Here is a 26,341-nt window from a genome sequence, read left to right as displayed (position 1 = left end):
CACAATAGCCAGAAAAAAAGTCATTTATTTACAGTAAGAGGCCACAGCTTATAGCCTATAGGCCCATTTATAATTTATCGTGTATCCATGTTGGACATGTGGAAGGCATGAAAAGGAAAAAAACAGAGCAATAATAATAAACAAGGCTAATGAATATTCCTTCTTTTCTGCAGCTCAGAGCCAACAGATGAACCGGAGCCTTCCACATCGCAGGCCCACGTTCAGCCTGAGACGGCTCCTGCTCCTGCTCCCTCGCCAACACCTTCCCTGCTGGAGAAGAAATTGGAGGCTGATATGGATGTGCTCAAACAGCACAAAAAGGTCCTCCTTCTACCGGAGGAGTACTACTGACTCAAAATTGAGCATCTGTAAAATAAATTGGCTGATAAATAGCCTAAAAATTATTCATCTTGTGTCTTTACTATAACGTGTTGAAAGTTCACGTATGTTTGTTCAATACAGCCACCATTACACTGACTGGAAATTACCTAAAGTGCAACTGTGTAAATTGAGCTCTGTAAGGATTCCCAGTCAGAGCGAAATTCCCCTCCGGCTGAGGATGAACATCATCATCCCTGTCATCACTGCCGTCCTGGCCATCTTCGGGAGGTTCTGGGACTTGCCTGCCTGGCCTTACAGATGTAGTGCAGTACTGCACAGGCAATTATTATTTTGCAGACCTTTCCCACACAGCCTCACTCCTCCGTGCAACACGTGGAACCTCCATTTCAGCTGTCCAATACCCCGGTCAACCACTGCCTGTGTTTTCTTATTGGCCCTATGCATATACATACACACACACACACACCCCCACACACACACACCCCCCCCCCCCACACACACACACACACACAAACAAAAAACGCACAGTTGCACTCAACAGCTGGATACTGTGAATAATCGTAGATGACTGTAAATTATTTTAGGGAGACATTTAAGTAATATGAGATACTCCAACTGCTCTTTAATTTCAATTCCTATACATAGCCTATAATTCAAAATTATTTACATTACCTGTTGTAATTTAGTCGTGGTCCTGGGTCTGGATGGAGAAATGGCGTTAAAAGCCAAGGTGTGCATGGATAACCACTGTCCCCTAACAGGTGTTAGAGTTCACAGAATTCTAAGATTTTTCTAAGAATGACGCCACTAAGAGCTGCTTTTAGCCTTAGGATGCTTTGTGAATACGGGCCCTGGTTTCCTTCTGAGGTCTCACTACTGACTGTGATCATCCTCACAGAAACCTCCTCATCATCAGATAGACCTCAGAGAAAGCCTTCTGCTCTCTGAAACCACGGTAAAGTTCCTGATTCAGTCTGATGATCAAACATGATTTTCTAGAGAATGGAGCTCATCGCCCCAGCACAAAGGATCTCTGTGGTCAGCTTTGTTCAGGAATTCCCCTCTGTACAATGCGCCGTGCGTTCCTCCTGAAATCAGTTACACAGGGATTGTAATTCTTTAATAATGCTGAATTAAAAACACTGGCTGAAGCTGGAGAGGGAAATAACAGTGAACATGGGGAGAGCTCCGTGAACCTAGGAGCTGACTGTGAGAACTAGACCAGGCCATGTTCAGGGTTCGATCCAGAATCAGTCCACTATTGTTGTTTAGACCTTACAGGTCAGTTGGGGGTGGGGGTCCGGAAACTTTCCTTCTACATTCACCTTATGTTCCAGAACAACAGGGGTCCCAACTGTTCGTGTCACTGCTCTGAGTCTGTGTCAGTTATCAGCCAACACTCTGCTCAGAAATGTTAGAACTGTTTCAGTTGAATCAAGTTCTCCATAAATGTTCGTTTATTATGTCAGTTATCATTGTTCTGTGGCAGAGTGTCACCGTTACAGTGGGCTGGGCTACGTACAGTAAATAGGCTAACACAAGGGTGTCAAACTCGACGTCCTATTCTTGTTAGACCTGGCCCTAAAATATGAGGCCCGCAGATTTCCTCACGTATAAAAATGTCAACTAAACCTTGATATCAAATATCCTTAAGTCATAACAATGTGAGAAAAAAGAATAAAAATATTTAGAAAAAAAGAACCATGGGAAAAGAAATTCATTTGTGTTTTTATTTCATACTTTCAATTTTGCATTACACAATTATGACTTCAGTCTATTATTTAGACTTTTATTTCATATTTTTTAACTTTTTCAATTTATTATATTCACTTTCAACTCATATTTTGACCTTTTCAATGTTTAATTTTGACTTTTTATCTAATCGTTTGACCTTTTCAATTTATTATTTCTACCTTTATCTCATATTTTGACTGTTTAGTTGAACCATTTTAAATTTTAAGTCATATTTTTTGCCTTAAAAACATGATTGTGACTTTCTGTTTTATATACTTGCTTTTAAAAGCATTATTTTGACATCTTATTTTGTGTTTTGACCTTTTGAACTAATAACTTTGACTTTTTATCTCAGATTTTGAGTCTTTTAACTCATCATTTTGACCTTTTAAATCTCAGAATTATTTATCATCAGTGCTAGTTTCTTTTCCCTATAATTTATTACTGGTGAAAATGAGGTTAACAGTTTGGTTTTATTGTGGACCCTGTTAGGCCCTCAGGTCAGACCTTAATTGACCTATGGCTAAGCCACGCCCCCTCCACCCACGCAGACAAACAATGAACATTCAATTACAGACGCTATTGCAGTTGTCACAGTAGGAGACATTTCACTGGAGGCCATTGATGATTTTTGGAGACAGAAAGATCACATATCATCTAAAAGTCACCAAAAGGGTCTAAACTATGCACTGGAGGGATCTATTAGTCATTTTATTGTTGAGAAGGTCAATAAAAAGCTTCAATTACAGGCCCAAATTCACAGGTCCCAGTGCAAACTAATAGACCGCATCACAATCTCAGACCACAAGATAGAGGATCAGCATCAAAGAGCCACTGAAGTTCAGGTTTTTGGCTCAGAATATGAGAAAAATATAACGGCCTTTTTACCATCTTTACCAAGAGTGTCTCTCCGTTAGTTTACAGTATTTACATTAAATCATTCAGCATAATGTTTGCCAACCTTTGTTATCTCGGCTATTACAGATAAGTTCATGAAGCTAAGCTCCAGAAGTTAACGTTAGTTTAACTAGAGCCCTTTGGACAACAGCTAACAATGATGTACGATCACCAAAGTACAAAAACTAGAACAAAAAATGCCAACGAACTCCCAACAAACAACGTGACACAATGAACAACGCAGCTAGGAGCTAATGTTAGGCTAACTTTAGCTAACATTAGAGATATTAAAGATATCTTTATATTTCTTTCCAGCAAAGTGACAATATGCTGCCTCAAATACGATGTTGGATTACCTTAGAACAGATGTTGTTAATTTTATCCACGCTGAGTTGATGTTGTGGTCTACCACAAAACTTTTATCAAAAGAAGACACTTTTCTCAGTTTAGATGTGGCTTAGGAACGGGAAAAAAATACACTCCCATCGCCCAGCCTCTAAGGATACCTCGTGTTGGAGTCGCATGTACCCCATGAACACCGTTTGACCATCTTTCAACATAAAATCTCAAAAAAACCTCATAAAACCTGATGAAAACGGACTTTCTCCTTTTCATTTCAATGGATGTCCAGGCAGCGGATGTCCGAGTGTATGGAATGGCTATACGCACTGTGATTGGCTCATCGCCTTTGAGGGCAGGACTTAGCCATAGGTCAATTCAGAATCCGGCCCCTTCTGTGATGAGTTTGACACCCTTGGTCTATCGTATTCTGGACAAAACGTTTCAGATTCCATCAGTCAGTCAGCTAACCAGATAGATTTGTTTCTCACATCCATCTGGTAAACCTCCTATAGACACTGTTGGGAAAGGGCAGAGGCTTTGGAAAAAAACTCGGAGTGTAATTGGATGAGCGTTCTTCTGTCACATCTTTACGGGCCAATCAGAGCAACAAAACATGTGACATAGCCACTACTGAAGGAGTACATCCATAGATGCATAATGGTAACCATGGCGACTGTAGACGTGTCAGTACACCACTTTTGTTGTTTTTGAAAAGAAAACAACTCACTGCTGTCCTTTGCTCTTCTTCTAACAAACAAATGTCGTCAAGTTCTGATAAAAACTGGCGCTTTAGCAGCATCCACGCTAATCTCTTCCACCTCTTGTTGCTGCTTGTTTACGTCACAACTTCTCACGCCTGAAAGTACTGCCCCTCGTCGCTGATTGGTCCTGTCACTTTCTAACCCAAACAGTTCAGATGGGAGCTTTGCAAGATGGATTCACCAGTGAAGGAACATGGAAACGGGTGAATCCATCTGCTTTACAAGGTTATCAGTCAGCACCAGTGCATAAGAAATGTTAAAGAGCACAGGTTTACAGACTGCACAGGCCACTTTTATAATAGGCTAGTGTTATTTGCAAAGAACAAACTCTGACTTGGGATGCAGAGTTTTAATAATGTTTATATCAGTAGATAATATTCCTAAAATGTGAAATATCAGAATAAGTAGGAATGAAAGTTTCTGCTGATATAAATACTAATGGTATCAGCTGTAGTAAACAAACCTTTTTCACTGAGGGCCACAGACTGAAAAATAGAATAACTACAGGACTGGTGTAGCTCACCTGTAGTGTACTGAAATGAGTTAAACCTGTCCTATGTATGTTAAGACATGCTTATTCTGATAAACTGCCCATATTACAGCTTCCATGAACAGCCGACTGGACAAATAGACAGTCGCTGTTCATGGAAGCTGTTTGATGGTTTGATGAGACTTCAGGGACCCTGGTTGACCTGGTCTGCAAGCGCTGCCCATGGTCAGGAAGACAACGATGGCCCCCTGAGCAGCAGAGACGCTGATGCCTCATCTCCACATTCAGATCCAGAAAAGAAACTGCTGAGGATGATGAGAGGGATATTCTTAGTAAATCAGAGCTAGAGATGGAGCAGAACGCAGGCGTTCATGATTCATGCTGCCGTAATCCTTCAGTGTGTAATAAATCAAGATTTCCTTGATGTCTGGTTGTTAATGTGTTTACGCTTTATGTCTTTTTAAGTCATGAAAAAAACACACCAGTTAATGGGCTCTATGCACGGCAGGGGGTGGTGTATTTCCAGTGGAAAATAAGGCCGCTTCACAACTTCCGCCCAACGATACGTGCTAAGCCAAAATGTAATGTAAACCCTCCTACACTGCCTCAATTTGTCCGTTTCGGTTTTTTGTTTGTTTGTTTGTTTGTTTCAATTGTTGTTTGTGTTTACTCCATCATCATCTCTTGGCATCCAAACATGCTGAAATGATGTTTCAAAAACAGGTTAAGAGCACCTCTGGACATCGTTGCTGCGTGCTGCAATGTACATCTTCAGCTAAATCTAACTCGTCATTGACAGTCAGCTCAGGTAACTCATGCAAACAGCGAGTAAACCGCAACCAGTTTGCCATCATACGCCGTTCTCTTCTCCCGACTGGCAGTGTGGGAGCGGTCTAATGCCAAATGCGGAAGCAGTTCATGCATAGAGCCCATTCTTTTGGTCAAAATGTTTGTTTACAGAAATGACACAGCAGCGCATCCTTGTGTCAAAACTAAGAAAGACCATTAAGTTAAACACAAGCTCTATGCTCTAACCCAGGGGTGTCAAACTCAGTCACAGCAGGGGCCGGATTCTGGATTCAGGACTAACCTGAGGGCCTTACAGGGTCACCTTTTTAACCAGAAACTCTCAGCCTTGTTTCACCGGTAATAAAATATGGAAAAAAACTTAGCACTGATGATAAATGATTTTGACTTTTAAAAAGTTAAAAAGAAAAATATTAAAGGCTCTGAGAAAAGTACATTTATTAGTTCAAACAGCCCACAACATGAAATTGAAAAATAATGTTTTTAAAGGCGAATATATAAGAAATGAGTCAAAATCATGAGTTTAAAAGGTCAAAATATGAAGTAAAAATTGTAATCATGACATTAAAAGTCAAAATATGATTCAAAATTTTAAATTGTGATTCCAAAAGGTCAAACTAGGGGAATATGAAGTCAAAGTTTGGAGTTGAAAATATGAGGAAAATACAAAATAACTGGTTAAAAAGGTCAAAATATGACTAAAAAATTAGATTTATAAATCTTAAAGCTCAAAATATTATATGAGAAGTCAAAATTATGAATTGAAATGCTCTAGTAATGCTCTAATATATTTGTCTTTAAAAACATTATTTTTCAGTTTCATGTTTTGACCTTTTTGAACTAATAAATGTACTTTTCTCAGATTGTGAGCCTTTAAACTTTTCTTTTTAACTTTTTAAATGTCAAAATCATTTATCATCAGTGATAAGTTTTTTTTTTCTTTCATATTTTATTACCGGTGAAAAAAGGTTGACAGTTTCTGGTTAAAAAGGTGACCCTAGTAGGCCTCAGGTTAATCCTGAATCCAGAATCTGGCCCCTGCTGTGACTGAGTCTGACACCTGTGCTCTAATGTTTTCATTTTAAAATATAAAATTGAATCAATGGCCAAATTTGGCCCCCAGGCCATAGTTTGGACACCCCTGGTGTAGGCTACCATAAAGGTGGAGAGTTAGGTGTTCGAAGTTAGAAGCAGAACCCTGAACAGTCTTTATCAGTGGGTCATCATATTGGCTCTGAACATAATCCAGTATCAGACATGAATAACATTTACCAGAGACTCCAGAGGAAACAGGTCGTTCTATTTCTGTGAAGTCAAAGACATCACAGCAGTGATATCAGCTGACCGTCAGGTGAATTTATGTACAAGTGTTCTTGTTTCCGACAGACCATTAAGGCAACACCACCAAAAGTCCCAGGGAACTTCCGCCTGCTCCTCCGGTGCTCGCACTCAGCTCGGTTTCACCTGCGCCCCCTCCCCTCTCTCCCTCTCTCTCTCTCTCTCTCACCCACGGACTTTGGTATGTTTCGGACCTTCCACGCCTCTCCACCCCCCAGCTCAGAGTTTCTGCCGCCCATTTTTGAAGGCTGTCGCTCGGACAGACGGGAGCTCGTTATTTGTCTCAGCTCAGGAGGATAGTTCAGACTCAGAGCTGCTTCGTCATCATGATGGATTCCTCTCTTCTTCTGTTTGCTCTCATGACCGCCGGGACCCTGTTCCAAGGTAGGACTCCTCTACACGGACTAGTCCACATGTGCTGCTGTCTGTGACACTCTTTATACACGGTAGTGGACTAGACCAGATCCGCCACGTTTCGTCGGTAGTCCATAAAGTTACTGAGCGGTATGTGGGTCACTGATGAGGATGAGGAGGTTCACACCTGAACTTAGACAGGTTCATTGAATTCTCGCTGACAATCTGATGACGAAGTCACGTGGCCTGATCCTGTAGTGAAAGAATGAATTCTGTGAGGAAAACTTTTATTTCCTGTTGAACATTTTCACCGACGTCACCTGACAACGCTGACGTATTACATTGTTTACAGTTATAAATAATCAATAACAACATAATCATTAGAGAACTACAGTAGCAGCTTTCTCAAGACATGTAGCTCTATCAGAGATCTACAGTAGCAGCTTTCTCAAGACATGTAGCTCTATCAGAGATCTACAGTAGCAGCTTTATGACGACATGTTGCTCTATCAGAGAACTACAGTAGCAGCTTTCTAAAGACATGTAGCTCTATCAGAGAACTACAGTAGCAGCTTTATGACGACATGTTGCTCTATCAGAGAACTACAGTAGCAGCTTTCTAAAGACATGTAGCTCTATCAGAGATCTACAGTAGCAGCTTTATGACGACATGTTGCTCTATCAGAGAACTACAGTAGCAGCTTTCTAAAGACATGTAGCTCTATCAGAGATCTACAGTAGCAGCTTTATGAAGACATGTAGCTCTATCAGAGATCTACAGTAGCAGCTTTCTCAAGACATGTAGCTCTATCAGAGATCTACAGTAGCAGCTTTATGACGACATGTTGCTCTATCAGAGAACTACAGTAGCAGCTTTCTAAAGACATGTAGCTCTATCAGAGATCTACAGTAGCAGCTTTATGAAGACATGTAGCTCTATCAGAGATCTACAGTAGCAGCTTTCTCAAGACATGTAGCTCTATCAGAGATCTACAGTAGCAGCTTTATGACGACATGTAGCTCTATCAGAGAACTACAGTAGCAGCTTTCTCAAGACATGTAGCTCTATCAGAGATCTACAGTAGCAGCTTTCTCAAGACATGTAGCTCTCTCAGAGATCTACAGTAGCAGCTTTCTCAAGACATGTAGCTCTCTCAGAGATCTACAGTAGCAGCTTTCTAAAGACATGTAGCTCTATCAGAGATCTACAGTAGCAGCTTTCTAAAGACATGTAGCTCTCTCAGAGAACTACAGTAGCAGCTTTCTCAAGACATGTAGCTCTATCAGAGATCTACAGTAGCAGCTTTCTCAAGACATGTAGCTCTATCAGAGATCTACAGTAGCAGCTTTATGACGACATGTTGCTCTATCAGAGAACTACAGTAGCAGCTTTCTAAAGACATGTAGCTCTATCAGAGAACTACAGTAGCAGCTTTATGACGACATGTTGCTCTATCAGAGAACTACAGTAGCAGCTTTCTAAAGACATGTAGCTCTATCAGAGATCTACAGTAGCAGCTTTATGAAGACATGTAGCTCTATCAGAGATCTACAGTAGCAGCTTTCTCAAGACATGTAGCTCTATCAGAGATCTACAGTAGCAGCTTTATGACGACATGTTGCTCTATCAGAGAACTACAGTAGCAGCTTTCTAAAGACATGTAGCTCTATCAGAGATCTACAGTAGCAGCTTTATGAAGACATGTAGCTCTATCAGAGAACTACAGTAGCAGCTTTCTCAAGACATGTAGCTCTATCAGAGATCTACAGTAGCAGCTTTATGACGACATGTAGCTCTATCAGAGAACTACAGTAGCAGCTTTCTCAAGACATGTAGCTCTATCAGAGATCTACAGTAGCAGCTTTCTCAAGACATGTAGCTCTCTCAGAGATCTACAGTAGCAGCTTTCTCAAGACATGTAGCTCTATCAGAGATCTACAGTAGCAGCTTTCTAAAGACATGTAGCTCTCTCAGAGATCTACAGTAGCAGCTTTCTCAAGACATGTAGCTCTATCAGAGATCTACAGTAGCAGCTTTCTCAAGACATGTAGCTCTATCAGAGATCTACAGTAACAGCTTTATGAAGACATGTAGCTCTATCAGAGAACTACAGTAGCAGCTTTATAAAGACATGTAGCTCTATCAGAGAACTACAGTAGCAGCTTTATGAAGACATGTAGCTCTATCAGAGAACTACGGTGGCAGCTTTATGAAGACATGTAGATCTATCAAAGATCTACAGTAGCAGCTTTATGAAGACATGTAGCTCTATCAGAGATCTACAGTAGCAGCTTTCTCAAGACATGTAGCTCTATCAGAGATCTACAGTAGCAGCTTTCTCAAGACATGTAGCTCTATCAGAGATCTACAGTAGCAGCTTTCTCAAGACATGTAGCTCTATCAGAGATCTACAGTAGCAGCTTTCTCAAGACATGTAGCTCTATCAGAGATCTACAGTAGCAGCTTTATGAAGACATGTAGCTCTATCAGAGATCTACAGTAGCAGCTTTATGAAGATATGTAGCTCTCTCAGAGAACTACAGTAGCAGCTTTCTCAAGACATGTAGCTCTATCAGAGATCTACAGTAGCAGCTTTCTAAACACATGTAGCTCTATCAGAGATCTACAGTAGCAGCTTTCTAAACACATGTAGCTCTGAGCAAAGAGAAAGGATGAATGAGGATTCTTAGAGTATTTGGAGTATTTGATATTGCTTATACAGGTGAAATAGAGGAGGAGACTTCTTTAAATAACACACCCACACCTAACCCCCCACAGCTTCAGGGGTCTCTGCTATCAGATCACTGTAATTAGGGGTATGGTGGTTTATGGTCAGTGGCAGTCCCAGCCCCAGTCTATAGGTGTTTAGAGGATTTTTTTATTTGAGGGTTTGTGGGAAAAAAACAAAACATGGTTCATCCGCTGACTGAATGTTTTATAGTCAGTTCCTTCTTTAAAAGCAGCCCTCTATCTGCAGTAGGGGTGTGTTTTGGCAAGAATCTGCTGATACGATATGTATTGAGATATACTGCCTGGACCTTTGGGGCTCCCGTAGTTATGTGTTTGCTGTCAGTGTGGGCCTCTGGGGTGCTCTCCTTGGCCCTGGTACAGTTGGAAGAGGTGATCTACAGCAGTGGTTCCCAACCTTTTTTCCTCAGGGCTCTTTCTAGTGAAAACAGCAAAGCCCCCACCCCTGCCCCCAGGGTTTACACCAATTCTAACAGTTTTCTGTTGGAAATCCCAGCAGAACAGGCTTACATACACTTATTCTTGACTAAACATCTCCCCTCAGTCAGGTCATCGTTGTAAAAGAGATCTTGATCTCAGTGGGTCTTCTGGTCTATGAACTCCATCATTACAGCAGTGTGTTAGGGCCACCTAAAAAAACAGAGGGATTTGTTCATTTTCAGTCATTTTAAGTTTAAAAAGTCAATTTACCAGAAAAATAGAATATATTCTTTACTTTAAAAAGTGTAAATGTGAACCAAAACTTAGAATTTCAGAGCCAAAAACTCAAAAATCCAACCACTGTTTCCAGTTTGGCTCTAGTAGTTTTTTGGCTCAGAAGTGTTGTAACTGTAGGGTTTTACAAACTTTACATTTTTGAGTTTCTATTGTCAAATTGAAAGGGGTTTTAAATTTGTAGATTGCAAGTTTTCTCATAATTTTCCAACTTTTTAAAGTCTGAAGTTCTGAGTTTGTTTTCTTCTGTATAAACACTTTACAATCTCACAAATGTAGATTTGTGTTTTTGCATTTAAAATTTTTGCTCCAAAATGAACAGATCCATTTTTAAATCTTTTAGTTTGGCCCTGATAAATTATTTTTCTAATCATGATTTATGAAAATATATGTGTATGTCTAATTTTGACCACACCAGAGCAGAGAGGGTCCCACACCCCCCTGAGATCTTTGGGGCCCCTCTAGGGGTGCCCAGACCTCAGGTTAAGAACCAGTAATCTACAATATGGAATACTTGTTTATGCTTAAAGGGATACTTAAACATTTTGGCAAATTCGCCCATTGCCATAATCCCTATAGTCTTAGTAATAGGTTCGTTACCTTTAGTTGTTGGTGCAAGCTGTTTCTAGATCGGCGCTGCCGAGTTCGGACCTGCTGTGCCAACTCAATGTAAGCAGACGGTATTCCAGCTTTCCCTCATCAAACTCATCAAATACACAATCCAACAACTCCAAAACACTCTTTTGGACAAGTTGTGACCTGCACATTCACCACGCTATGAAATAATCATGGACAGCTTGCACCGACAACTGAAGGTAACGAACCTATTACTAAGACTATAGGGATTATGGCAATGGGCGAATTTGCCAAAATGTTGAAGTATCCCTTTAAGCACCGTTACTAGTAGATACTAACTGTTTCTCTTGTCAGTCACTGTAAACAACAGCAGCAGAAGATTCCGGTCTGATGAAGGGGATGAGAGAATTAAACAGATGTGATTAAAGCAGGGCTGAGTGGCTCAGGACTTTCATATAATTGTGGAGTTTTTATTCACTTGTGATTTAAATTCTTGTGTATTTTAACATAAACTGATCTTTCCTAACCTTACAAAGCAGATGGATACGCCCGTTTCCTTGTTTCTCACTAGTGAATCCATATTCAAGGCTCCCGTCTGAACCGTTTGGGCCCCATTAGAAAGTGACAGGACCAATCAGCGATGAGTGGCAGTACTTTCAGGCGCGTCAGAGTTGTGACGTAAGCAAGCAGCAACAAGAGGCCGGCGCAATTATGACGGAAGAGATTAGCGTGGATGCTGCTAAAGCGCCAGTTTTATCAGAAATTGACGACATTTCTTCGTTAGAAGAAGAACAAAGAACAGCAGTGAGTTGTTTTCTTTTCAAAAACCACAGAAGTGGTGTACTGACATGTCTGCAGACGCCATGGTTCGTATTATGCAGTTCTATATGGAGTTTATTCCTCAATAGCGGCGACGACGTCACATGTTTTGATGTGCTGATTGGCCCGTAAAGATGTGACAGAAGAACATTCATCCAATCACCCTCCATCTGGTCTGTCAGGTTATATTAGGTCTTTCCCGTATGTTAGGATAAATTTAGCTGATGAACACGAATGACACATTATTATTGTTCCACTTTAACCAGTCTGGTAAATTAATGATTAGTTTAGTGATTAGTGATTGGTTTTATGATGCCACGTAGGTAACCATGCTCAGCTGTTGGGCTTGGATGAATGCAGGGGTAGAGGGAGTGGGGACAACCATGCTCTGGCACACTACGGGACAACTGTAATTGTGCCCTGAGATTATGTTGACTGGCCTCCTGCTATAGAGAAGACAAGGACCAGACTCTCACTGGACCAGCTCTGACACGTCCATGACTCACCTACAGGATAAGTCAGAATAACTTTGTTTTTCTATTTCTTATCTCTGAGCCGTGTCTGTGTCACCGGACATCTTCCCCTGATCACAGAGCCGCTCTTTGTCAGAGCGGCTGCAGGGCGGCCCGGCTGTCTAACTGTATGCTGTGTGTGTGTAGAAGTTAAGAAGAGTGGGTGATTAATAGTTGACACCCCACACAGCTGCAAGCGCGTCTCCATCATTGATTTTATCTGCTCTGTATTTGGATCACAAACTCTGCTGGGGGAGGGAAGGCTTGTGATTGAAGTCACGTTTGATTCATGATGAAATCCATATTTATCCTCCCCATAATGACAGATAGAAGCAGCGCGGAGATCAGCCGGGGTCAGTTTACCGCTTGATCTGTAGCATTCCTCACATCAAAGACAAACGCTTTCAAAGAGACTTTCAGACCCGCGAGTCTGAACCCTGGGAGGCTTTCAGGGCCACACTGGAGTGGGAGCTGCTGGTGCAGATGTGAGAGGGGATTCAGCAAAGTGTGGCTGCTGTAGAAAAGTCATCAGTAGTGAAGACACTGAAAGAGAAAGGAGTCTTTTTGTCTAGGCTCACAGTTTACATGGAATATTAGTAACGGTGTGCTTGATAGAGACAGATACTCTGTAACCGAGCCTTCAGGAGATTATTGTGTGACTAATAAATGCTCTAAAATGGATTTACATTACAGAATATCAATAAAAACCAACAGATAGAATGCCATTGGTTCATACATAAACCAGCTGGTGTTTACTTGGTCTTGAACCGTGTTGGGCCCACTGGCTGAAATCAAGACCAGGACTAATTTGATTGACCGCTGTTATTAGAGATAAATACTCTTCAGCTACTTGGTACATTAATTATATATGACTGAATAAATGTGCTGCTTTAAGAGGCATCCATAACCATGTAAGAAATCCTGAAAGCTATTTTAAAGGTTTAATGTCCAGCTCCTCTAAACAAAATATACTTTCACCCCTTTTCTGTTTGCTTCACCCCTTCTTCTGCATCAAATACAATATAAAAAAAACAAAGATTATTTTGCTTGAATAATGAAATAAAGAACAATGAGTTTCTTTAATTTAAGAGAGAACAAATGACTCAATGCATGGTCATCCTCTTGACAGCATGAGGCAGAATTATCTGGCTCTCATGATGTTAGGAAGTCATGATTATATCTAAAAATGAAACCTGATAAAGTCAGCAGCTGTGCATCATATTATTGAGAATAATTAATATTATTAAGAATAATAAATGTTATTGAAAATAATAAATATTTAGAATAATAACTATTATTGAGAATAAAATATATTATTGACAATGATAAATATTATTGAGAATAATGAATATTATTGGGAATAATAAATATTATTAAGAAAAATACATATTATTGAAAATAATAAATATTTAGAATAATAAATATTATTGAAAATAAAATATATTATTGAAAATAATAAATTTTGAGGATAATAAATATTGAGAATAATGAATATTATTGGGAATCATAAATGTTATTGACAATAATAAATATCACTGAGAATATTTTAACATAAATCTGCCTGCTGTAAAGCACTGTCTGCTGAAGGATCATTGGGAAGCATGGCTGTTAGAGAATGTTAGCTTCAGGTGTGATGACCTTTTTTATGGGGAGATTAGTCTAATGTCTTTATCCAGCCTGGATGTCAGCACAAAGACATTGTGTAGGTCAATCAGGAGTTAAGAGTTTCACTTTTACACAAACATGCCTCCAGCTGATAGTTACAGAGGAGAGAGAGTCATATGAGAACGATCAGGAGAGTTAAACCGTCCCAGTGTAAAATAATCTGCTGAGCAGAGTTTCATGTGTTCAAACTCGATGTTCCAGAATCATGTTTTTGTCTGTTGGTGGCAAAACAGCCGTCTGCTCTCTCTGGTGTCAAACTACAGCAAGAAAATCTGCAGCATAGATGAATGGACCGTTTCTCTTTAACCTAACAGTGTGTGTCCTTCATTCACCTCTTTAACGCTGGTTTAGTAGTCGTCTCAGATCAGGGCATGTTTCTGCTCTTTAACCTCTGATGGCTAAATGAACAGACAGGACTGTCTGTTTATCACCTGTAGGATTTGATTTTCTCTCCTTCATCTCAAAGGAAGCTTCTCTAAGTCTGGAGTCAGGGTTAGCCCTGACCCTAACCTGTGACCAAAGCTGGACTTATCTTAGCTGAACATCTCCAGTTTATATTGTTTTTTTTGAGGAGAAGTTTGACTGTCTGCTGTTCGTAGTCTCACACTTCAGGAAGTTTCAGAGAATTTAACGCAAAATAAAATGTTTTCTCTGACAAACAGAAACATCTCCTGACTAAGTATTTAAAGAAGGAGCAATCTCAGTGGGTTAAAAATGGTCAGTCTAGAAATGGAAATAAATAAGTTCCTAGAGTGACTCACATTAGAATTTGGATTAGGCCATAAATTCCAGCCCAACCCTACCTGGGACGGTGCTTTTGAGTTTTGCATAATTGGGACTGCAGGCCAGCATGCATGCATGCTTTTGTCAGCTCAGCTCCACCTCTTTGCCTGTCTCTAGGTAGATCAGAAATGGTATTTTCAACATGGCCGCTGCCACGGATTGGCTATAAAGCCTCAGTAACTGAGTGGTTGATGTCACCTACACCTCCTCCATTAGACTGTGATGTTAAAAGCACATTAAATCGATTTGTCCCAGTGTGTCTAAGTCAGTGTTACTTAACCCTGCTCAACCAAAAAGCTAAATTATTGAAAAACACCTTTTTAAGAGTCACAATCTAAGTGGCAAAAATGGTCAAAAAGTGGCAAACATGAGTGAAAAGGGGCAATAATCAGTGACAACTGACAAAACAAAATGATTTAAAGGGGGCAAAAATGGTCAAATATTGGCAAAAACCTGGTTAAAATAAGTGAAAAGTGACTAAAATAGGCAATAAGTTGCAAAAAGGTGGGGAAATGGGCAGAAAGCAGCAAAGATTGTGGGAAAAATGTGGGGAAAAGGTAACATTTGATGGCAAAAGGCAGTTTAAATGGAGAAAAAATTGATTGAAGTGACAAAAACTGGTGAAAAGGGGCTAAAGTGGGCAAAAGTGGCAAAAGGAAGTGCCAAAAATTGTCTCAAAGCAACAGAAATTGATTAAAAGCTGCAAAAAAAAAAAAATCCAAATAAAGGCAAAAAAATATAGAAGAAACAAACTGATGAATGTGGCTTACAATAGATCATTTCTGAGGTCAAAGTTTTCCTTTTTAATGTTTTCTGGGTGAATAAAATTTCCATCTAAGACATAAAAGAGCCACATGCGGCTCAAGAGCCACGCGTTGAGTATCACTGATCTAAATACTGCCTGGCATCCTCACTTCTCCTCAGTAAATATCTATGATCTATGAGCTTTGATTGTCATTAACAAACATTTGGTGTACATTTAGGAGGAACATCTTCAGACAGTGCCAGCAGAGCTCCAGAACTCAGCAGCCTGAGGGAGAAGGTTTCTAACCTGGGCGGCTGGTTGATGATGTACTCAGCTGTCAGCTGATTCGTGCATGATGCACAAAGACAGAACATGGTCTGATATGAGTAATTCTTCACAAAGTGTGATCTCAAACATTAGTGTGAATGTTGTACCATTCAGATTAGGTTCCCTTGATAAAACTTCATGTTGTTATGAAATCACAGCTCTTTATCTGATTTCTGCAGTATTAGAATAAATGGTGCTTGGCTTTGTGGGTTGTAATTTGTTCCTGTCAGATATATGATGATGATAAAGATGGACTAGAGTCTCTAAATGCTTGAGGACATGACATAAAGAGAGGTTGTTACTGACAACAGTGGGCGTGGTTTGTGTTGCTTCACATCAGGTGACTGGACGGTTTGAAGCGCTGTTCCCCTTTGCCCCAACACGCATAACAGCTCATCTTTTTCTGGAGGGAAAATACCAAAGGGACGAGAGCTGCTGGGGGGGGGGGGGGGGTCTGTTATGTGGAGATGGGATGAGGGCCAGCTAATTTTAATAACCGTTATCCAGCTACTCCAGAGGCCGATTTGTGGAAGATCACAGTCTGTTTGAAGGACCACATCAGTCTTCACATGGCTTTAGTTTGATCTATTATTCAGAAAGCCCACCCCCGTGCTGCTCAAACATGTCACATAAACTCCCATAACTTACTTTTGTCATGTGAATGGGGTCAAAGGTTTACGAGGTTCCTCCATGAGTGAAGAAAATTCCACCTCCCAAAGGCTGCTGGGAAAATCTGTTCTAACCTGTAAGACAGTTTCAGCGAGATGCGAGGCTGTTTACACTTCATCCATTGGAAAAAGCTGGGACAGCGTCTGGAGTCATGTGACTGGGCTGGAATGAATGTGGTGGTATGAAGACAACAGTCAGAGCAGTGAGACTTTAGATGTGATCTGAAATCCCCCTGATGTGTTTACACATGCACCTCTCAGCAGGAGGCTCTCCCTGTCAGATGGGGGGGGGGCAGTTGACAAAGCACCACTATAAAAGTCCACTATATAACACTACAATGACATTTGCATTTATCAGTGCTAATTCCATTCACACAGCAGGAAACTGAAAAGCTAGCTGTGGAGTTATCGCACCAGTTTACTCCATGGTTGTGCAGCGACTGCAGAATATAATCACCACAAAGGGTAGGTAATTAATTCTCATCTACACTGATTTTCAATATGGACTGCTGCTGCCAACCACAGGAGATGCAATATTGCTTATACTGAGATTTGAATCAAAGAACTAAGGATGCATGAGACAGATGCCAAATCCTCGCTGACACTCATATTAAATGTAAAAATGATATTACAGGCAGGTTTTATAAACTAAATATCGACTGTAGATATTGGCAGAAATCTGCTAATACCATTATACATCCCAACACCAGTTTCACATGATTTTTAAGCAGATCCTAACACATCATGCAAACATCCAAGTGTCATTTGTCCTTAATGAAACTGAGAATTACTGAAAAATGATCATTCCCTGTAGCTCTAGGAGTCCACAATCACATTTCATCATGCACTACTTTAGTCACTAACCTGACACGCCAGATGGATGTGTTTCACACATCCATCTGGAAAAGCTTCAATAGGAAACGTTTGAGAAAAGGCAGAGACTTTGAAAAAAACTCAGAGTGTGATTGGGTGAACGTTCTGTCTGTCACATCTACAGGCCAATCAGAGCAACAAAACACGTGACATAGCCGCTATCGAGCTGGCATGCGCAGCTACTGAGGAATAACGTGAAACATGGTGACTATAGACATGTCAGTACTCCACTTTTGTGGTTTTTGAAAAGAAAACAACTCACTGCTGTTCTTTGTTCTTCTTTTAAGGAAGAAATGTCATCAATTTCTGATAAACTGGTGCTTTAGCAGCATCCACACTAATACAATACAATACAATACAATAATAACTTTATTTATCCCTGAAGGGAAATTCATTTGTCTGGAGTCTCATCTGCTTATTGCTGATGGTATGAAAGATCTTCTATATCTTTCTATCCTGCAGCGAAGAGAGAGGTGTTCTGTCTTGTCAGATGTGTAATCTCTTCCTCCATAACTGCACCAGCTTTTGCTGCTGTTTGTTTACATCACGACTCTGCTGCGCCTGAAAGTACCGCCCCTTGTTGCTGATTGGTCCTGTCACTTTCTAACCGGGCCCAGACAGTTCAGATGGGAGCTTTACAAGATGGATTTGCCAGTGAGAAACAAGGAAACGGGCAAATCCATCTGCTTTGCAAGGTTATTTTATCACATGACAGCATGAAAACAAAGCCATATTTTGCATTGCAGTCACTTCATGAGGAAAGTAGGATCTTTAAGCTTTCTTTCAGTTTTTGTTTGATGTCAATAGTAAAAACAGGAAATATGATCATTTTAATCTGTTTATTTTGTCAAAAGACAGTTGACAAACTGGCAAAAGAGCCAGTGGACCTCTAAGGGTTAACAAAATTTGCATCACATTTGCAGTGAGTCAGGATAACTGTTATGCCAGGGGTGTCAACTTAAGGCCCGGGGGCCAAATCCGGCCCGCCAGATCATCTCATATTTCTATTCTAACTGGTCCCCCGGTCTGAGGTCCGCAGATTTCCTCTAGTATAACCATGTTATACTGGAGGAACTTAACCTGATGATTGAAAATATCCCTGTTAAGTCATAAGAATTAGAAAGAGTAAAGAGTTGAAATAATTTGATAAAAAGTCAGGAATGTAGGAAAAGAAATTTGTGTTTTCGTTTTGTATTTTCTAATTTGCATCTCACAATTATGACTTAAAGTTATGGTTTTGACTTTTATCTCATATTTTCACTGTTTAGATTCATGATTTTTATTTTTTAAGTCATATTTTGATGTTTTAAACTCATGACATTGAATTTTATCTTACATTTTGACATTTTCAAATCCTAACTTTGGATTTTAATCGCAGACATTAACCTTTTCTATTGAAAATCTTACGTTTTTAGCTCATCTTTGGATCTTTTTCACTCAGTATTTTTATTTTTTTCTCATATTATCATCTTCTAAACTTGTAATTCAGAGTTCTTTTTCCTCATATTTTTATTATTTTCAACCCCTAAATATAACTTTTAATCTCAAATATATTTTTTCAATTCAAAATGTAAAATTTTTTATCTCATAGTTTGACCTTTTAAACTCATGGTTTTGAATTTTATCTCATATTTTGACTTATTTAAAGTCATTAAATGTGTTTTTAGTGCTTTAACTGTTAAAGATCATGAGTTTAACTTTTGACTTTTTCAATCTCAAAATCATTTATCATCAAAGTTGTGTTTTTTCCCTTTAATTGGTAACTGGTGAAGACGAGGTTGACGGTTTATGGAAACTTTCCTCTAGAACCTCTAGAAAAGGAGAACCTGTTCACATTGCAGCACAGCGCAGAGGAACGGTGTGTGGGACGGGCCCGCCTCTTCTATGAAGGGGAGAAGTGTGTGTCTAATCCTCACATCGGCTCACTCACACGTTGTCATTTCCCTTTAACAGCTCCAATAGTTCCCCGACAGCAAACACTTCCTGAAATGAGCAGCAGCCATCAGTAAACAACGTGAGAGAAAGTGAAGCTATGAGATCATGGGTAAACACAGAGAGTCTTGCTGGGACAGTCCGGTTGTTTCCATCATGACAGCATTATAAAGGGGAGGGCCAGCTCCTTCTATGTTCTCTCTACAGCTGGGACAGGAAGATGGTGAGTCCCAGGACTAAATCTAGTACCAGGTGGTTTACCATCTGTGGCCTTTTCTGTATGGGAAACCCTGGTCTGAAGCATCATCACAGACATAACAGCTCTGTTAAGTGTTCAGTGTAGATCAGTCACACTCACCACTGACTCTGAAGCCACATGTGGCTCTTTTATGTTTTTATGTGAAATATTATTCCCCAGAAAACCTTAAAAAAAGGAAACTTTGACCTAGGGCTGGGCGATATATCGAGTATACTCGATGTATCGCGGCTTTTGCCACATGGGATGTATAAAATGATTATATCGCGAACATCGAGTATAAATCATGTGAATAATGTTCCCGCCTCCAAATGAGCTTTTCCCCCATGATCACACACAAGAGTTTGTTGAATAAGACACTCTCATGTCATGAACTTGTCAGAAACTGGTCCAGCGTTTATCAGCTCAGATACTGGACTAATGTAATCAAAGCTTTGAGCCTGAATGGTGGACTAGACTGCAGGGTTTTGGCTGTCAGCTACATGCAGGATTGGTGAGTTTTCTGAAGGTTTGCTTTACCCTTAATGAGGAAAATAATCCTTTTTATAATCAGCAATAGCAAACATAACACAGAAAACATTTCAGGACTGTCCATACACTGTAAAAGACTGAGTGTTTCATGATTTATGTATGTTTGATTTATTAGTAAAAGTTTGAGTCTTTTTCCAAATCAAACAGTGCGTTATATTGATTTTTACCCTTTCCACATACTATTTTTAAGAAATCCAATAAAATGGTCTATTTTAATCACCATACTGTTGTTATTTAGGGCTGAATTGAATATTGTACAGCCACTTAGAGGACATTTCAAAGTCTGGCGATATATATATATATCGATATATATATATCGTGTATCGGGATATAGCAAAAATATATCAGGATATCAGTTTTAGGCCATATGGCCCAGGCCTACTGTGACCTCAGAATTATCCACTGACAGTCGCATTAATCAGTTTGCTTCCCACGCCTCTACAGTCGGTTTTAATTGGCCACTTTTAATCCATTTTTGCTGCTTTTGTCCTGTTTTTTGCCCATTTTAGTCACTTTTCACTGATTTTTTTCGCTACATTTTTGCTGCTTTTGACCATTTTTGCTACCTGTAACTCATTTTTTTGTCACTTCTCACCTATTTTTGCCTGTGGCTGCTTATTTCTCCTACTTTTCCTCCCCATTTGTGTCCCTTTTTTGCTGCTTTTGACCTATTTTTACTGCCACTCAAACCATTTTTGCCACTTTTCACCACTTAGATTTGGCTTTCAAAGGTATTTCTCATCTGTTTGGCTCTCTGGTTGGGAAACGCTGGTCTCCACTCTCAGCAGACAGAAGCTTGAAATGTCCATCAGGAGGATGAGGAGGAAAAGTTGTGCTTTTCTGTTTGGTGTTCTGTATTTTCAGTTTGCTGCAGACTTTTTTGTTGTTTAGGACATAAGCCGAGCATCAGGATGGGATCTGGAGAGGATGTAAAGACAGACCGTTGTTTAGCTGAAGTTAGAGAAAGTCAAACTATCATGTTAGAAATGAAGTGAGCTGTAGAGTTGTTGGACAGACTCTCCTACCAGTCTGAAGACTTTTAGCTGGTTTGTTTTGAAAATGAAAGACTTGAAGACTAAACACTTGGACTCTCATCTCTCAGGCCCAGAACAGAGAAAACTGTGAGACCCAGCATGATCTCTGAGTCTGTTCAACAATCCATTAAATACCAGAACCATGCTGGGGAACTAAAATCTCACATGAACCCTCTAAAACAAGGCGACATAGTGAATGTAACACTCAGACCTGCCTTTGAATCTGAGAGGATACTTTAAATTTGAGCTGCAAACATTTGACTCGTTGTTTGACCTGCATTCCAGTGAGGTGCAGGTCAGCTTCAGCCTCTGTCCGGCTATAAATAAAACCATGCAGGGTTCCACATTAAACTCTGGAGTAATGATGCATTCACTGCTCCAGTATGCATGTAGTTTTTACTGAAACTGTCCTTCTAGAGCTCGTGTCTGAATATGATCTGCAGCGTTCCATTCAAGACTACAGCAGAGTCAGAATCCTCAGAAATAAAGGGACGCTCTTTAGTTTATTTCATGATATTCAATTTCTTTAAATGCTAGCTTTCAGTTTGCAGACTGGTCTTAAAAACAGCTGCATGAGACTGAGAAACATTCCTGCAGATGCCGGAGGATTGTGTTACACAGTGTATATGTAGGTAGGGTACAAATATGCCTGTGGGGCAGAGGGCGCAGCACTAATAATGTACAGGCGGGGGGATACGGAGGGCCTTCTGTCTTCTTCCCTGCTGACAGACTCGCCAAACAGCAGCAGACAGAGATAGGCCTCAAACAGCTACAGCAACAAGGATTTCATCATTAGGATGAGTGATAAGAATGTAATACTAAAGAGCATCACATATCACCAACATAGAGTCTGATCATGAAAACACTCAAAAACTGGCTGCATCCTCAAAACAAGCAGATATGACCAACAGATGGATGAGGAAATATAACTCTAAGTTTCTGTGTGGTAAAATGGCATGTATAATAGAAGAACGGATCCTCAGGTATAAATGCCACACCTGTCCTTCAGAGAAGTGGAGCTACTGAGATGAAGAGATTGACAATTTTATTGTTGCTCTATAGCAGGGTCACTCAACGCTGCTCAACTAGAGAGCCAAATTGTTAAATACCTTTGCAAGTGGCAAAAACAGCTTGAAGTATCAATAACAATAAGTTAAGGATGGCAAAAATGCTCAAAAAACAATAAAAATGGACAAACAGAGAAGGGCCTCACTTTGCCTGGAGCCTCCGGATGACTAAGACCGGCCCTGCTGACAACAGAAGAGACTAGAAAGTGGGTCATGTTGACATTGTTTAATTGGTGCATCCCACTGGCTTCACAAAGCAAGCATTCATCTGAAGATTCCTTCTGTGTGATGATAGTACTACTGTGTTTGTGAACCACTCTCAGCAGACGTGTTCACTCCCTGTAAGCCCTGGTTTTAGATTCTCTCCTGGTGTTTTAACAGCCAAGAAGCTTTGTCAGCATATAAAAGTTGGAATGAGAGATTTTAATTCTCAGCTTCACCTTCAGAGACATGATGACTGTCTTTGACATGTTAGATTTCTTTAAATTAAGGCTGCCAAATTATTGTGTTTTTAAAATCTGAATTTCTGGAGAATTCTCAGGCCCTCACATGTTGCTGCTGTGTAAGTGCCCCCTTACACCAGGGTGTCCAAACTATGGCCCACAGTAGACCATGAAGCTATTTTTTATTTTTAAACCCAGGTGGTGCCTCTGTGTTAATGCTGTAAACAAGCATTTTGACAAGAATTTATCATTTGTTCCTGACTAAGTTGAGAGAATTGGGTTTTAAAATCATATTGACAATCTAAGTAATGATACCTCGCCCTGATGAATGAAAACAAAAATATTCCAGCAGCCAATAACAGCGTTTCTTCATGCTTCATGGAGTTTTCTTTTGTTTTACAGTTCCTGTCAAGTTAAATCCTAAATTTGTGTCTTAACACTCTAGATATGTGTGAATCTGTTTGCTGTAAACGTGTGAAAACACTGAAATCTACATGTGACTGAATTCTGGATTTAGACTGTTAGAATGTTTTTCACCTCTTTCCTGGCTGGGTTTAATGTGGGCGGGGCAAATAGCCTATGTGGTCTGGTGATGTCATCAGCCCACAGTAGGGAATGACCCCTGCCCCTCTAACACTACAATCTAAAGTCACAGAGCAGTTCATCTCAGTCCAGTCTGTTGTTAGCTGATGTCACTGCCTTTATTGAAAGTCAGTTTATATGCACAGAGGCTCTAAACCCTGCTCTATCAGGCTCTTTTAAACTGAACCTCCAACCACTAGAGGCCGCTGCCTTCCTGTCTGAGCTGTCCCACGGTGCTTCACTGAAATATGTTGTTAAAACTTTGTTTTTATTTTAGTTTCAGCTAACTGAAATGATTTTTTAAATTTTCTACACTGATTATCCCGTTGGGGGTCACGGGGGCTGGTCTCTATCTCAGGCGGGAGGTGGGGTGAACCCTGGACTGGTCGCCTGTCAATCACAGAGCTATTTTTATATTTTAGTTCTACTTATTCCATTAGTTTTAGTATTAACTATAACTACCTCACAGCTCAGATCCATGCCACATTTAAAGTTAAACCCTTGGTTTAACATCAGCCTGTTTCCTCTGATGTAATCAGCCAGAGCTGTCTGCTTCACTGATTGAGACATTCCTGCTCTGTGGCATTCCTCACACCCTTCATACGCCTCTCCTGGATTTTCTGTTTGACAAGACTGTGACAAATCCATGTACAGCCAAATAAATATGATGATGATGATGATGATGATAATGGGGATGTTGAAGATGATGATGATGATGGTGATGGTGATGGTGATGATGATGATGGTGATGATGGTGATGGTGATGATGGTGATGGTGATGGTGATGATGATGATGATGGTCATGATGATGATGATGATGATGGTGATGATGGTGATGATGATGATGAAGATGATGGTGATGATGGTGATGATGATGATGATGATGATGATGGTGATGGTGATGATGATGATGGTGATGATGGTGATGATGATGATGATGATGATGGTGATGATGGTGATGATGATGATGATGATGGTGATGATGGTGATGATGATGATGATGATGATGGTGATGATGGTGATGATGATGATGATGACTCTGATGGTGGTGATGATGATGATGATGATGATGGTGATGATGGTGATGGTGATGATGATGATGATGATGATGATGATGGTGGTGATGATGATGATGATGATGATGTGATGATGGTTTTTAGTGTTTTTTGTCCCTCGTGTTGTCTGGTAGTTGTCTTGCGGTAAAAATGCGATTTAGACGCTTAAACATAAATCAGTTAGAGAAGTATGTTAAAGGTTAAACACCTATGTCTTCTGATTTCATATGATGAAGAACATTTGTTCTAAAGGGTAATGCAAAGTGAGACCAAATGTCTGTACCTGGTGCTCTACACTGAAGCCTGGGATATTAAGGTTTAATATTGTCTGAAGGACTTGATGAGAACCTCTGGAAGCTCTGCCTCAATGGACCTTATTGAGGAAATACCACAGTGATCTCCTATGGACCGGTCAGAAACCACACTGTGCACCACCAGGCTGCGTTAGGGCTCAGGTATTTCATTGTGGACTAGCATCACTCCTGATCACAGCATGTACCTGCAGCAGCTTTCTCTGAGATTCCTGAGAGGTGTTTTATTCTGATTCAAAGAACACGTCCATACTGGCATCACAGTATTGTTGAATGTTTCAATGACCCCAGAGTAAAAGATAGAGCTCTGAGAGACCCCTCCCCCTCTACTAACAGCTAACCTGTGACTCCTGAGTACTGGCTCATCTCTGGGCTCAGCTCCCACCTAGACTGCCTGACTGCCTCTGCTTCAGCTCATACCTGGCCTCTCTGTCTACTGATGTGTGCACAGAATGATTGCTAAACCTTTGCACTTCAATCCATGGTCAAATGTTTGATAGGCCTAACCTGAAACACAGTGAGCTGTTTCTGGTGAGGATAAGGAGCTCAATCATCTCAGTTCATTGAGCTCTAATCTGACTCCTGCGTGTTTGCTGCAGATGCTGGCTTATTCAGAGTTCAGGAGGAAGTGTATGTGCCAACCTAAGGGGAGATCTGTTGTTCTGTGTATAAGCTGCATGCTGAGAACAGTCTGTTCTTTTCACCTGGTGATTACGCGCTGATTTTGTTGGCCATGTTACAACTTGCAGAGTTTTCAGAGCTGATGGAAGACCTTTGAGAAGCGCTAAAGGGCAAAATTCCAGCTCTTCTATGGGAGAGAGAGAGAGAGAAACCACCTCCTGATCCTCTGTTTTTATCCTCTAAACCAGGGGTGTCAAACTCAACCACAGCAGGGGCTGAAATCTGAATTTAGGTCTAACCTGAGGGCCCGGCAGGGTCAACATTTAATCACAAACTGTCAACAGATGATAAATGATTTTGAGATTTAAAAAAGAAAAAGTCAAAATTATAAGTTTAAAGGCTCAAAATCTGAGATAAAAACTCAAGATATTAGTCCAAAAGGTCAGAACACAAAATCAAAAGTAAAAATTATGTTTTCAAAAGGCAAATATATGAGATAGAAAGTAAAAATCATGAGTTTAAAGGTCACAGTATGAGATTAAAAACCAAAATGTTGAGTTGAAGAGGTCAAGATATAACTTAAAATTTAAGATTGTGAATCTATAGGGTCAAAATACGAGATCAAATTCTAAATTGTGAGTTTAAAAAATCAAAATATGGGACTAAAAATCAAAGTTAGGAGTTTAAAAGGGCAAAATATGAGATTAAATTTGAAATCATTATCTTGAAATTTCAAAATACGACTTGAAAAATTGGAATCTAAAAGTTCAGTATATGAGATAAAAAGTCAAAATGCTAAGTTTAAGTTAGAATTTTCAGATGCAAATTGAAAATATTAAATGAAAACAAACTAATTTCTCTCCCCCATTCCTTACTTCCTACCTCATTATTTTTACTCTTCACTTTTTCACATTTTTATGACTTAACACAGGATATTTTAAATCTTCAAGGTTAAATTTACATTTCTATACTGGAGGAAATCTACAGACCTCAGACCTGCGGGCCAGTTCTAA

At 40.0% G+C, this 26,341-nt stretch overlaps 2 protein-coding genes across 2 annotated transcripts in view; both read left to right on the top strand.

Moving 5' to 3' along the window:
- The window catches only part of LOC121519176 (zona pellucida-like domain-containing protein 1), a 30,363-nt gene extending 30,012 nt beyond the window's left edge, over positions 1–351 (top strand). The window contains 1 exon segment of the mRNA XM_041802003.1: positions 174–351. Coding sequence (XP_041657937.1) covers positions 174–351 — 178 coding nt within the window.
- A 6,465-nt stretch (positions 352–6,816) lies between these two features.
- Positions 6,817–26,341, top strand: part of alcama (activated leukocyte cell adhesion molecule a) — a 65,186-nt gene continuing 45,661 nt past the window's right edge. The window contains exon 1 of the mRNA XM_041801363.1: positions 6,817–7,095. Within this exon, the coding sequence (XP_041657297.1) occupies positions 7,038–7,095 (58 nt within the window). The 5' untranslated portion in view covers positions 6,817–7,037. The remainder of the gene's footprint in view (positions 7,096–26,341) is intronic.

Source organism: Cheilinus undulatus, linkage group 12, assembly GCF_018320785.1.
Source record: "Cheilinus undulatus linkage group 12, ASM1832078v1, whole genome shotgun sequence".
Taxonomy (NCBI): Eukaryota; Metazoa; Chordata; class Actinopteri; order Labriformes; family Labridae; genus Cheilinus; species Cheilinus undulatus.
Note: the sequence above shows the minus strand (reverse complement) of the source record. Positions and strands in the feature narration are given on the sequence as shown.